Source organism: Rhinopithecus bieti, unplaced genomic scaffold, assembly GCF_001698545.2.
Source record: "Rhinopithecus bieti isolate Rb0 unplaced genomic scaffold, ASM169854v2 scaffold_1037, whole genome shotgun sequence".
NCBI lineage: Eukaryota > Metazoa > Chordata > Mammalia > Primates > Cercopithecidae > Rhinopithecus > Rhinopithecus bieti.
Genome location: NW_016803268.1, coordinates 401,423 through 415,264, shown reverse-complemented (window position 1 = coordinate 415,264; position 13,842 = coordinate 401,423). Strand labels below are relative to the sequence as shown.

At 51.7% G+C, this 13,842-nt stretch overlaps 1 protein-coding gene across 5 annotated transcripts in view; it reads left to right on the top strand.

Annotated features, from left to right (window-relative positions):
• Positions 1-7,292: 7,292 nt before the first annotated feature.
• CDK10 (cyclin dependent kinase 10) overlaps positions 7,293-13,842 on the top strand; it is a 10,687-nt gene continuing 4,137 nt past the window's right edge. For 2 of the 5 annotated variants that reach the window (XM_017871268.1, XM_017871259.1), the window contains exons 1-6: positions 7,293-7,642; positions 10,821-10,893; positions 12,122-12,193; positions 12,710-12,812; positions 13,073-13,154; positions 13,485-13,552. In XM_017871268.1, coding sequence (XP_017726757.1) covers positions 7,556-7,642; positions 10,821-10,893; positions 12,122-12,193; positions 12,710-12,812; positions 13,073-13,154; positions 13,485-13,552 — 485 coding nt within the window. In that variant the 5' untranslated portion in view covers positions 7,293-7,555. Of the gene's footprint in view, positions 7,643-10,820; positions 10,894-12,121; positions 12,194-12,709; positions 12,813-13,072; positions 13,155-13,484; positions 13,553-13,842 lie in introns of those variants that run through there. The other 3 variants (XM_017871274.1, XM_017871290.1, XM_017871282.1) reach the window with 3 other exon arrangements.

The following is a 13,842-nucleotide window of genomic DNA, read 5'->3' as shown; positions in this document are numbered from 1 at the left end:
AAAAAAAAAAAAAAAAAAAAAAAAAAAAAAAAAAAAAATGTTCTTATGAAAAGGAAACAGGCCAGGTGCAGTGGTTCAAGCCTGTAATCTCAGCAGGTTGGGAGGCCGAGGCAGGTGGATCACTTGAGTTCAGGTGTTCCAGACCAGCCTGGCCAACATGATGAAACCCCATGTCTACTAAAAATACAGAAATTATCCAGGCATGGTGACATGCCTGTAATTACATGCCTGTAATCCTAGTAGTACTTTGGTAGGCCAAGCTGGGTGGATTGCTTGAGCACAGGAGTTTGAGACCAGCCTGGGCAACATAGTGAGTTGTCCTTAAAAAACAAATACATGGCTGGGCGTGGTGGCTCACGCCTGTAATCCCAGCACTTTGGGAGGCCGAGGCAGGTGGATCACGAGGTCAGGAGATTGAGACCATCCTGGCTAACATGGTGAAACCCCATCTACTGAAAATACAAAAAATTAGTCGGGCACGGTGGCGGGCGCCTGTAGTCCCAGCTACTCAGGAGGCTGAGGCAGGAGAATGGCAAGAACCCGGGAGGCGGAGCTTGCAGTGAGCAGAGACTGCGCCACTGCACTCCAGCCTGGGTGACAGAGCGAGACTCTGTCTCAAAAAAAAAATAAAAATAATAAAGTAAATAATTACAGATGTAAAGATAGTTATAAGGAGGTATTTTTAGAAGGAAAAGTTAAAAGGAAAATAATTTCATATGGGAAAGAATCCTGTATGCTAAATTTTTGTTCTAAAATGGCTGGTTATTTTGGAAAGAGGGATGTTCGGGATAAAACAGGAAGACCAAGTATACTATAAATGGTTTGTGTAAGTTGTGATAAAGTTTGTAAAAAGATATATATATATACACATATATGTATATTTTAGACGGAGTCTCACCCTGTTGTCTGGGCTGGAGTGCAGTGGTACAATCTCAGCTCACTGCAAGCTCTGCTTCCTGGGTTCACGCCATTCTCCTGCCTCAGCCTTCCAAGTAGCTGGGACTACAGGCACCCGCCACCACACCTGGCTAATTTATTGTATTTTCAGTAGAGATGGGGTTTCACTGTGTTAGCCAGGATGGTCTCGATCTCCTGACCTCATGATCTGCCCTCCTTGGTCTCCCAAAGTGCTGGGATTACAGTCGTGAGCCACCGGACCCAGTTGCCCACTCTTTAATTTAAAAAAAAAAGGTTATAAAAATGTTTATGGAAATTATTTTTTTCTTTTTTTTGTTTTGAGACAGAGTTTCACTCTTGTTGCCCAGGCTGGAGTACAGTGGAGTGATCTCAGCTCACTGCAACCTCTGCCTCCCGGGTTCAAACAATTCTCCTGGCTCAGCCTCCTAAGTAGCTGGGATTACAGGCACCCACCACCATGACTGGCTATTTTTTGTAGTTTTAGTAGAGACGGGGTTTCTCCATGTTGTCCAGGCTGATCTTGAACTACTGACCTCAGGTGATCCACCCGCCCGGCCTTCCAAAGTGCTGAGATTACAGGTGTGAGCCACCACGCCCAGCATTACAAATTTTTTTTTTTTTTTTTTTTTTTAGATGGAGTCTCGTTCTGTCACCCAGGCTGAAGTGCAGTGGTGTGATCTCGGCTCACTGCAACCTCCACCTCCCGGGTTCAAGCGATTCTTCTGGCTTAGCCTCCCAAGTAGTTGGGATCACGGACGCACACCGCCATGCCTGGCTATTTTTTGTATTTTTAGTAGAGACGAGGTTTTGTCATGTTGGTCAGGCTGGTCTGGAACTCCTGACCTCAAGTGATCCGACTGCCTTGGCCTCCCAAAGTGCTGGGATTACAGGCGTCAGCCACCGCGCCTGGCCTGAAAATTATACCTTATGGTCACGATGATTACAATGTAATAGATTTGTTTGAAAAGGTTGAGGCCGGGCGCGGTGGCTCAAGCCTGTAATCCCAGCACTTTGGGAGGCCGAGACGGGCGGATCACGAGGTCAGGAGATCGAGACCATCCTGGCTAACACGGTGAAACCCCCGTCTCTACTAAAAAAATACAAAAAACTAGCCGGGCGAGGAGGTGGGCGCCTGTAGTCCCAGCTATTCGGGAGGCTGAGGCAGGAGAATGGCGTGAACCCGGGAGGCGGAGCTTGCAGTGAGCTGAGATCCGGCCACTGCACTCCAGCCCGGGAGAGAAAGCGAGACTCCGTCTCAAAAAAAAAAAAAAAAAAAAAGTTTAGAGAGATTTAATTGACCTTATGCTGTCTGTATCATTTGAGAAATTCCCTCAAAGAATAAAGGTTTCTACATTTTTTTTTTTGAAATCTTTGAGTTATCTCAGTACCATAAGAAAGGTTAAAAATAGGAAAAAAATAAGAAAATAAAAAAAGAGAAATCTGTGAGTTACCACTGTGGCTAAGTGAATGACTTATTTTACAATGTCCTGTGATCCTATTTAGTGATAGCAACTGTTTTAAACTTTTTATATTTGACAAACGTTCCAAAATCAAATTCTTTCTTCAGTCCTCATTAATTTTTATTTTTCTTTTTTTTGTGATAGAGTCTCACTCTGTTGCCCCGGCTGGAGTGCAGTGGGCAATCTCGGCTCACTGCAACCTCCACCTCCCGGATTCAAGCGATTCTCCTGCCTCAGCCTCCCGAGCAGCTGGGACTACAGGTGCCTGCCACCACACCCGGCTAATTTTCATTTTTCTTTTTGAGACAGAGTCTTGCTGTGTCGCCCAGGCTGGAGTGCAGTGGCCGGATCTCAGCTCACTTGAACTTCCGCCTCCCGGGTTCACGCCATTCTCCTGTCAGCCTCCCGAGTAGCTGGGACTACAGGCGCCCACTGTCACGCCTGGCTAATTTTTGTGTATATTTTAGTAGAGACAAGGATTCACTGTGTTAGCCAGGATGATCTTGATCTCATGACCTTGTGATCCATCTGCCTCAGCCTCCCAAAGTGCTGGGATTACAGGCGTGAGCCACCGTGCCTGGCAATTTTCAATCTCTGACCTGGTGATCCGCCCGCCTCGGCCTCCCAAAGTGCTGGGATTACAGGCTTGAGCCACCGCGCCCGGCCGGCAATTTTTTGATATTACGTCCCCTGATGTCCAAAAAGAGATATATGGCTTATTTGGTATAACGAAATCATACAAGAAGCATTTTTAAATGTGAAATGGTGTTCTTCTTGGGATTATATTTATAAATGTGTTGTTAGTGTGTGTTCCAAAATTGTATGTCTGTGATTCTGATACGTCTTAGTATATGGGATTAGTAGTAGTTATGATTATTATGTAAAATTATTGTGTGCCACGTAAGTAACCAAATTTGCTTGCCAATTACGTCTTTTTTTTTTTTCTTTTTTCTGAGATAGTCTTGCTCTATGGCCCAGGCTGGAGTGCAGTGGTGCAATCTTGGCTCAGTACAACCTCTGCCTCCTGGATTCAAGTGATTCTCGTACCCCAGCCTCCAGAGTAGTTGGACTGCAGGGGCATGCTACCACGGCCAGCTAATTTTTGTATTTTTAGTAGAGACAGGTTTTTTTTTTTGAAACAGAGTTTTGTTTTTGTTGCCCAGGCTTGGAGTGCAATGGCACGATCTTGGCTCACTGCAACCTCCACCTTCTGGGTTCAAGCAGTTCTCCTGCCTCAGCCTCTCAAGTAGCTGGGATTACAGGCATGCACCACCATGCCTGGCTAATTTTGTATTTGTTTAGTAGAGACAGGGTTTCACCATGTTGATGAGGCTGGTCTCGAACTCCTGACCTAAAGTGATCCACCCACCTCAGCCTCCCAGAGTGCTGGGATTATAGGTGTGAGCCACCGTGCCCAGCCAAGACAGGGTTTTGCCATGTTAGCCAGGGTGGTCTCAAACTCCTGACCTCAAGTTATCTGCCCGCCTTGGCCTCCCAAAGTGCTGGGATTACAGGCATGAGCCACTGTGCCCGGCCTCAATTATGTCTTTAACTGTGGCTAAGATTTTGTCATCCACAATTGTTGTTTTACTTTGATCCTTTTATAGGGCGGTTTATAATCAGCTATAGAACTCCAAGGTACTCTTCAATATAAGTTTCCGATCACTTTAGAGATTGTGCCATTGGAATAGAGCGAAAAACTTCCAAGACTCTCATTGACAGCTGCTATATTCATGAGGATTGTTCATCCAATATTGGGCAAAAAGAGTTAATTTTATGGACTAAACTATTATAAGACTGAAATAATCTTTTTACATTTTTGCTTAAAACATTACTGATCCTTTCTGTTCTTTCAGAACCAAGAAAACTTTTTTAACTTTGAGCTATTTGCAGCTTTTAGCAATTGAGTAAAGTACACTCCTGTGACAAAAATTTGGAACATATTTGTTTCTTTTTTTTTAAATTTTATTTTGCTGGAGTAGCATATCTCTTTCTCATTTCTCCAAAAATTGGGAACTATTTGTGAGCACTATTAAAAAAAAAAAAAAAAAAAAGTTTTCCTCTCCCTTCTCCTATCTGTATTCTAATGTCAATAGAATTATGTGCACAAGTGCAATACAATCCGTTTTCTCTTGTAATAGGACATAATTAGAGACCCTGCATATTTTACCAAGGCTTTGACTGGAATGGTATGCTTTCACATATAAACAGACTGCTTTAAGCAATCCACGGTGACTTATGGAGCCCATAAAAGCCCTTGGGAAAACTGGCTTCATACTGTATCCGCCTGGTGGGTTCTTCTTGCCCAGATGGAGTCAGTTGATCAAGGTAGGGAAACTGCAATAGAGAAAGGGTTTAATTCACACGGACAAGTGGTTATTACTGAAATCAGTCTCCCCAAGAATTCAGGGACTAGGGTTTTCCAAAGGTCGTTTGGGGGAAAGGGTAGGGTAGCTAGGCAATGGGTGCTTGCTGCTGACTGGTTGGGGGGGGTGCCATCGTAGAGTGAGACAGGACCCTCCTTTGCTGAGTCACTTCTGGGTGGGACTCCAGGAGTAGTTGGCAGGTCCAGGTGAAGCCATCATCAGCCAGTGGGTCCTGTTGGAGCCGTAGGTACCAGACATGCAAAAAACCCTTGAGAGATATTGCAAAAGGCCAGTCTTAGGTTCCAATAGCATTGTTATCTGCAGGACCTCCGGAATAATGGCTGACAATTGTTGATATCTACATCTTAGCAGAATTCAGGCTCCTTTCCTCTCCCTAGTCTGGTGGCCCCTCATTAGTTTTACAAATACAGTTGAGTTTTGGGGAGGGGCTATTATCATTTAAACTATAAACATCTCCCAAAGTTAGCCCAAGAATAACTGAAGGCAGCTTGAAAGCTAAAGGTCAAAGGGGGTTTGGCTAGATCAGATCTTCCCCAACTGGCGTAATTTTCTCAATGATATAATTTTGTGCCCAGTCACAACACCCCATTTTCTTATTTCTTTTTTCTGTTTTTTTTTTTTTTTTTTTGAGACGGAGTCTCTCTCTCTCGCTCAGGCTGGAGTGCAGTGGCGCAATCTCAGTTCACTGCAAGCTCCGCCTCCCGGGTTCATGCCATTCTCCTGCCTCAGCCTCCCAAGTAGCTGGGACTACAGGCACCCGCCACCATGCCCGGGTAATTTTTTGTATTTTTAGTAGACACGGGGTTTCACTGTGTTAGCCAGGATGGTCCCAATCTCCTGACCTCGTGATCCGCCCGCCTTGGCCTCCCAAAGTGCTGGGATTACAGGCGTGAGCCACTGCGCCCGGCCAACACCCCCATTTTCTATACCACACTGAACTCCTCCATTTTTTACATGCTGATCAAAACCAATCTGAATGGAGTCTAGGTCTGGCTGTGGGCTGTTGGGAACAGGGCCCCAAACTTGGCCATAAACTGGCCCCAAAAGTGGCCATAAACAAAATCACAAAATCTCTGCAGCAGTGTGACATGCTCATGATGGCCATGATGCCCATGCTGGAAGGCTATCCATTTACTGGAATGGGGGCAAGGAACACCTGGCTCATCCAGGGCGGAAAACCGCTCAAAGGCGTTCCTGAACTTAGCATGAGCAATCTGTGCCTTAAGGATGTGCTCCTGCTGCAGGTTAACTAGCCAGACCCATCCCTTTATTTTGGCCTATCCTTTTATTTCCTATAAGAAATGCTTTTAGTTAATTTATAATCTAGAAACAGTGCTCATCACTGGCTTGCTGTCAAGAAATATGTGGGTAAATCTTTGTTCGAGGCTTTCAGCTCTGAAGGCCATGAGACCCCTGATTTCCCACTCTACACCCTGTATTTCTGTGTGTGTGTCTTTAATTCCTCTAGTGCCGTTGGGTTAGGGTCTCCACGACCGAGCTGGTCTCAGCAGTGGGCAGTGGTTTAGGCCCTGCTTGCTCAACTGGATTTCAACAGTGAAGCCAGATTAGTGGACATGCTGGCTGCCCCTGATCCTGGACCTGGACCTGGACCAACAGCACTTCCTAAACATTCCACATCGACTTTTCTTTCTCCACCTTCCAGGGCTGGGCTGTGAGATTGGAGAGGAAGGTGCCTGTGAGAATGGCTTCTGTCAGCTTCAGAGGTCAGGCCTTCCATGAGTGAGGGGAGGTATCTACTTTGCAACACTTTGTTAGGGAATGCTGGCATAGCTACCTCTTCCCGCCCAGAAGCTAAGCTTAAATGCCACCCCTCACGGAGCTTCTCTCCTGTCTTTCACTTGCTGCTGCTTATTTCTGTCACAGAACTTGACGGCATGGACATCAGCGCTTGTTTCCTTCAGTCTCCCGGAGCCCCCATGTCCTGAACACAGGAGGCACCCAAATGCCTGCTGAAGCCCACAGCCCTGGACCAAGTGACCTGACCCTCACCTGGAGGACCTTCACCTTCCCCTCTCACCTGGGGGACCGTCTCACCTGGAGGACCCTCACCTGGAGGACTCTGACCTGGAGGACCTCTGACCTGGAAGACCCCTCACCTGGGGGACCCTCTCACCTGGGGACCCCCTTACCTGGAGAACCCCTCACCTGGGGACCCTCACCTGGGGGACCCCTCACCTGGAGGACTCTGACCTGGAGGACCCCTCACCTGGGGGACCCTCTAACCTGGAGGACCCTCACCTGGAGGACTCTGACCTGGAGGACCCCTCACCTGGGGACCCTCTCACCTGGAGGACCCCTCACCTGGGGACCCTCTGACCTGGAGGACCCCTCACCTGGGGGACCGTCTCACCTGGAGGACCCTCACCTGGGGGACCCTCTGACCTGGAGGACCCTCTGACCTGGAGGACTCTTGCCTGGAGGACCCTCTCACCCCCACCTAGAGGACCTCGCCATATGAAGGACTCCCACCTGGAACACCCTCTTACCTAGGGGACCCCATCTCACCTGGAAGACCTTCACCTGGATAATCGCCGTGGCCTCCCACTACGGCGCAGCCGGGTCGGGTGCCCGGGATTCACCCTAAAATAAGGCCCGAACTGCAGCAGTCGGAGCGGGTCCCTGGGGCGGAGCGCCTAGGGCGGACCCGCGGGAGCTTCTCTTGGTAACCGTTGGTAAGGAGAGGAAGCCCGGAAAGGAGCTTTGGCGCCCGCGCCGCGGGGCCGTCCGCGTCTGCGCCTGCGCGCACAGGAGGCGTGGCCAGCGCTGGGCATGGCGGAGCCAGACCTAGAGTCGGAGCAGATCCGTCTGAAGTGTATTCGTAAGGAGGGCTTCTTCACGGTGCCTCCGGAACACAGGGTGCGCGAGGGACCCCCTGGGCAGCTCTGCCCGCTTCGCTAGCGGCACTGCTTGGCAGGGCCTGGGGAGTCTCGTGTCGCGCTGCTGCGCCGAAGCTTCCGGCACGGGCGGGAGCGACAGTCCCAGAGTTCCCCGCGGCGGGGCCGGGGGGCGGGGCGGGCTCGGGACTCGCACGGGCGGTCCCCGGAGATCTCGGGGGGCCGGGGCGGGCTCGGGGATGCCTCGCGCCCGCAGAGAGACGGGCCCGCGCCGTGGGGAGAGCAGGCTCCGGGCTCCAGCTCGGGCGCTGCTGAGTTCAGCGCCGGGTCGGGCTTTGCAGGCTGAGCCGCGAGCCGCTTGCTTCTGGGAAGAATTGACTCGCGCGACGAGTTGGGGCTTGAAGGCTCCCGCTGGGGTTGGGCTGCATCGAGCGGGCTCCGGCGCTGCCTGGCGGCTTCACGCGAGCCCTGGCGCGCGGCCCTTGCAGAGGTGCCGGTGCCTCCGTCTGCCGAGACCAGGAAGGAGCCTCGGGGCGTTGGGCGATGTCGCCCAAGTGCACGGCTGGTGGGGACGGACAGGCTTGAACTTTGGCCGCTGGTTTGTGTTTTAACTGCTGGCTGGTGCTCTAAGAGGACAAGCCACGTGTTCAGTAAGAATCATTAAGAGATCGTGGCTGGATGACAACAGGAGCCACACTTGGCTCATTCAGACGTGCAGCAGGCGCTCACCGCGTTGAGAGTCCCGTGCTGGACTCTGGGGTGAAGTAGTGATTTGGCTTTTCCTTTTTTTTTTTTTTTTTTTTTTTTGAGACAGGGTCTCGCGCTCTCGCCCAGGCTAGAATGTAGTGGCTTGATCAGGGCTCGGTGCATCGTCAGCCTCCTGGGCTCAAGTGATCTTCCCGCCTTGGCCTCCCAAAGTGCTGGAATTACAGGCGTGAGCCACCGCATCCGGCCTGGCGTGGCCTTTCTTTGAGTTCAGGAAATGTGACAAGGATTTGGACACCCAGAAATAAGAAGGGTGTGGAGAAGAGCACGAGCAGAGGATGTGAGAAGGGAGATTAAGGCGGGAAAGGGAGGTTGAGGCTAGGCCACCAGTGAGTGCCAGGCCAGAGGCTTCTGACTTGGTCCCCAGGTGTCAGGAAAGAATCAGACTGAGAACAAAGGCTGGCCAGTGGCTCACACCTGTCATCTCAGCAGTCTGGGAGGCTGAACTGGGAGGATTACTTGAGCCCAGGTTTGAGACTGAGGGTTAAGAGAAGGGAAGCCGGGAAATGAGGGCTGTGAGGTTTCAAACCTTGGTACGTGTGCTTTTTACTTTTTTTTTTTGGAGACGGAGTCTCACTCTGTCACCCAGGCTTGAGTGCAGTGACGCAGTCTTGGCTCACTGCAAGCTGCACCTCCCGGGTTCACGCCATTCTTCTGCCTCAGCCTCCCGGGTAGCTGGAACTACAGGTGCCCGTCACCACGCCCGGCTAATTTTTTCATATTTTTAGTAGAGTTAATGGGGTTTCACCGTGTTCACCAGGATGGTCTCCATCTCCAGACCTCGTGATCTGCCCGCCTTGGCCTCCCAAAGTGCTGGGATTACAGGTGTGATCTACTTCCCCCCGCCTACATGTACTTCTTAGATCCATGGAGAAGGGTACAGACTCTACTAGGACAGAGACCCCAAAATATAGGGCCTTAAGTGAGATGATGCCTTTCTTCACTCTTCCCTAACATTCTGGAGAGAAGCAGTTGTTTTGCACAGGTGGGCCAGGCATTCTGGTTCTGTTTGTCTTCCCATCACTGAGGCGAGGAGAGATGAAAGCTTCCTTTCACCTGGAAGTCACACAGTCCCTTCAGCTCACCTCCCAAGGCCAGACGCCACTGGGTAGCGTTTCATATCTCACAGGAGGTGGTGACACAGGGATGCTGGGACAGCAGCCTCTGCCGCAGATGGAGTTTTGTACATGGGATTGAAAGGGAGTATCTGAGTGGCCGCCTCTGATATTTCTTGCAAAGCATTGGCCCAGTATCGTCACCACCTTTTCTCATCAGAAAAACCCAAGAGGCGAGGCACGGTGGCTCATGCTTGTAATCCTAGCACTTTGGGAGGCCAAAGCGGGTGAGTCACTTGAGGTCAGTGTCAGGTCTCTGAGCCCAAGTCAAGCCATTGCATCCCCTGGGACTTGCACCTATACGCCCAGATGGCCTGAAGTAACTGAAAAATCACAAAACAAGTGAAAATGGCTGGTCCTTGCCCTAAGTGATGACATTACCTTGTGAAATTCCCTTTCCTGGCTCATCCTGGTTCAAAAAACTCCCCCATTGAGCGCTTTGTGACCCCCACTCCTGCCCACCAGAGAACAACCCCCTTTCTACTGTAATTTTCCTTTACCTACCCAAATCCTATGAAACGGCCCCACCCTTATCTCCCTTCGCTGACTCTCTTTTCAGACTCAGCCCGCCTGCACCCAGGTGATTAAAAAGCTTTATTGCTCACACAAAGCCTGTTTGGTGGTCTTTTCACAAGGACGTGCATGACAGTCAAGAGATCGAGACCATCCTGGCCAACATGGTGAAACCCTGTTTCTTCTAAAAATAGAAAATTGGCCGGTTGTGGCACATTCCTGCAGTCCCAGCTACTCAGGAGGCTGAGGCTGGAGAATCACTTGAACCCGGCAGGTGGAGCTTACATGGAACCAAGATCTTGCCACTGCATGCACTCCAGCCTGGGCAACAGAGCAAGACTCAATCTCAAAAAAAGAAAAAAGTCTGGGCGCGGTGGCTGACGCCTATAATCCCAGCACCTTGGGAGGCCGAGGTGGGCGGATTATGAGGTCAGGGGAGATTGAGACCATCCTGGCTAACACAGTGAAACCCCGTCTCTACTAAAAATACAAAAAAAAAAAAAAAATTAGCTGGGCAGGGCGGTGGGTGTCTGTAGTCCTAGCTCCTCAGCAGGCTGAGGCAGGAGAATGGCGTGAACCCGGGAGGAGGAGCTTGTGGTGAACCAGGATCACGGCACTGCACTCCAGCCTGGGTGACAGAGCGAGACTCCATCTCAAAAAAAAAAAAAAAACAGCCCAAGCGTGTGGTTGCCTTTCTGTTTGTTGAGCAAAACGTGAGTGGGCTCCCTGGTACAAATTCCGTTGAAATTTCCTCGGTTGTTCCATCAGCTACCAAATTTCCACACTGGCAACACCCTTCTTTTTCAGCTGGGACGATGCCGGAGTGTGAAGGAGTTTGAGAAGCTGAACCGCATTGGAGAGGGTACCTACGGCATTGTGTGTGAGTGGCCAAGGCCAGAGCGTGTAGTCGCAGCTCGTGGCTGTGACAATGTGGGACGAGACTGTCGAAGCAGCAGCTGCGTTGGGCTGGATGGGACTCAGACCCTGTGCTCTAAACCAGGGCAGAAGCTTGTTCGCAACTTTAATTCCTGGTGTAGTTATGACAAATGTTACACCATTTCTGGATAAACGGAAGCATCCAGTTGCTAATGCCCATAAACCAAATGTGTCACTGCAGAGTAGAGAGAACTGTCAGAGAAATAAAATACAGAACTTTCCAGAAGCAGCAGGAGCTGGACACGACGCTCATGTCTGTAACCTCAGCAACTCTGGAGGGGTCACCTGTGCCCAGGTGGTTTTTCTTTTTGTTTGTTTTGAGGTGGATTTTGCTCTGTTGCCCAGGCGGGAGTGCAGTGGCATCATCACAGCTCGCTGCAGCCTCGACCTCCCAGGCTCAAGTGATCCTCCCACCTCAGCCTCCTGAGTATCTGGGACCATAAGAGTACAGAATCACACCTGGCTGATTTTTTGATTTTTGGTAGAGATGGGATCTCCCTATGTTGCCCAGGCTGGTCTTGAACTTCTGGGCTCAAATGATCCTCCTGCCTCAGCCTCCCAAAGCACTGGGATTACAGGTGTGAGCCACTGCACCTGGTGAAGCCTAGGAGTTTGAGGCTGCAGTGAGCTGTGATCGCGCCACTGCACTCCAGCCTTGGCAACAGAGGGAGACCCTGTCTCAAAAAAAACCAAAACCACCACACACAACTGAAGCTCATAACAGCTGTGAAATTGGCATAGATCATTCTGGAAGCTGCACACATTGGCACGGTGTTGTGTAGAGCCATCTTCACACAAAATAAGGTTCACTTTTTTCTGCATAGAGTACCTTACTTGCTTTTAGGACATTACAAGAGCTCAAAGCTGTGATCTGCGTGCTGAGGAGGCGCACAGGGAGAGCCTGGAGCCACAGAACTGAGTGGCTGGAGGCCAGGGTCCAGCACAGAGCAAAGCTGGGCACCCCCTGCGCAGTTCAAATGAGGAAACCCCCCAGAGAGCAGGTGTCTCGGGCTAGAAGTGTTGCACAGAGTGAGGATTGAGTGTCACGGGCAGCAGGTTGTCAGAGGAAAGAACAGGGACCCCTGTGGCTCACGGAGAGGTTCCTGTGCAGCACTAGGGGGCCCACGAGGGGCATCGAGATGGACGTCGTCACTGACGCGTTTCCATTGCAGATCGGGCCCGGGACACCCAGACAGATGAGATTGTCGCACTGAAGAAGGTACGGATGGACAAGGAGAAGGATGGTGAGCAGGAAGATGGGGTGCTGGGACCTCACACTGGGAGGAGGCAGAAAGGTGTGAGTTACCTGAAGTTTCCTCAGAGCGACTGCACGGTGGCTGTAGGGGGCCATCCTCTGGGCGGGTTCTGGTGTGGCCCAGCGCGTCACCCCCAGGTCCACACGCAGCCTCAGCTGTCTGCCAGGAGGGCTCTGCGGTCTCCATCCCCTCCTCCCCCTCCTGTCTGGTGAGCCCCCCTCACTGCAGGCTCAGCTCTGCTGTCCCCTCCACCCCCAGCACCTGCCTGCGTAGGCAGGGCCCTGCCACCCCCCAGACGGATATCCACGGTGGCTAGAGAGGTGCTGATGCGTATTTGGTCAACAAAGAGTTAAAAGTGCTTATTGGGGTCGCCCGGATCCTCCCTGAGGTGGGGACAGCTGCAGCGACTGGCATCAGGTGTTCATGAAGCCCCGGGAGTGGCTGGGGTTGGGGCGTCCCCGTCATCACTGGGGTGGGGTTCACTGAGGCCGCCTCCCTCCCCAGGCATCCCCATCAGCAGCCTGCGGGAGATCACGCTGCTGCTCCGCCTGCGTCACCCCAACATCGTGGAGCTGAAGGAGGTGGTTGTGGGGAGCCACCTGGAGAGGTACGCGGTCTCCTGCTCCGTGCATCGGGCCCCAGGGAGCATGTATCTTGGGCTAGAGGTGTTGCACAGAGTGAGGACTGAGTGTCACTGGGCATGAGGTTGTCAGAGAAGAGATGGCCCCACCTCACTGCCTGGCTCAGCCCATTGTCAGAGGTGGACACAGGTTGTCCTGCCCGTGTCCCCTCCTGCAGCAGGGGAGGGTCCACTTTGACCCCTTAGGAGAAGGCCGGAGGGTGGTATGCATCTTCTGTTTCTTCTAGCATCTTCCTGGTGATGGGTTACTGTGAGCAGGACCTGGCCAGCCTCCTGGAGAATATGCCAACACCCTTCTCGGAGGCCCAAGTGCGTGGCAGAGGGCCTGGGGTGGGGCAATGGGCTTCGTGGGCCCTTGTGGTGCACATTTATAACAAAACAGGGCCACCTGGGGACTTGCAGAGCTGCTGATGCCTCTGCCTCCACCTCCCAGTGTGTCAGTGAGCTTCAATGGGGTAGAATTCCTGTGGTGGGGGCATCTGCTGGGAGCATGCAGCCCCGGGGCCGAGAGCCTTGTGAGGGCACTGGTTTCCTGGGCTGTTGTGACTGCCAGTCCTGCTGGCCAGTGTGGGTATGGCAGGGCTCGGCCGGGCTTCCCTGCAGGCTCAGCCTGACTGGCACCTCTGACCCTCTACACAGGTCAAGTGCATCGTGCTGCAGGTGCTACGGGGCCTCCAGTATCTGCACAGGAACTTTATCATCCACAGGTGGGTGACAGCTTGCCAGAGTCGGAAGCACAGATTCGGCTGAGGCCTGACTCTGCTGCCTCCTATGGAAAGTTACTAAAAGCTCAAGGGTTTCCAGCTGCAGCAGCCTGCCCACTGCTTGCACTCCATTTGTGTTTTATTCTAAAACAGAGAACGGGTCTCTCTGTGTTGCCTAGGCTGGTCTCAAACACCTGGGCTCAAGTGAGCCACCCACCTGGGCCTCCCAAAGTGCTGGGATTACAGGTGGGAGCCACCGTGCCTGGCCATGCACTCCCTTTTTTTTTTTTTTT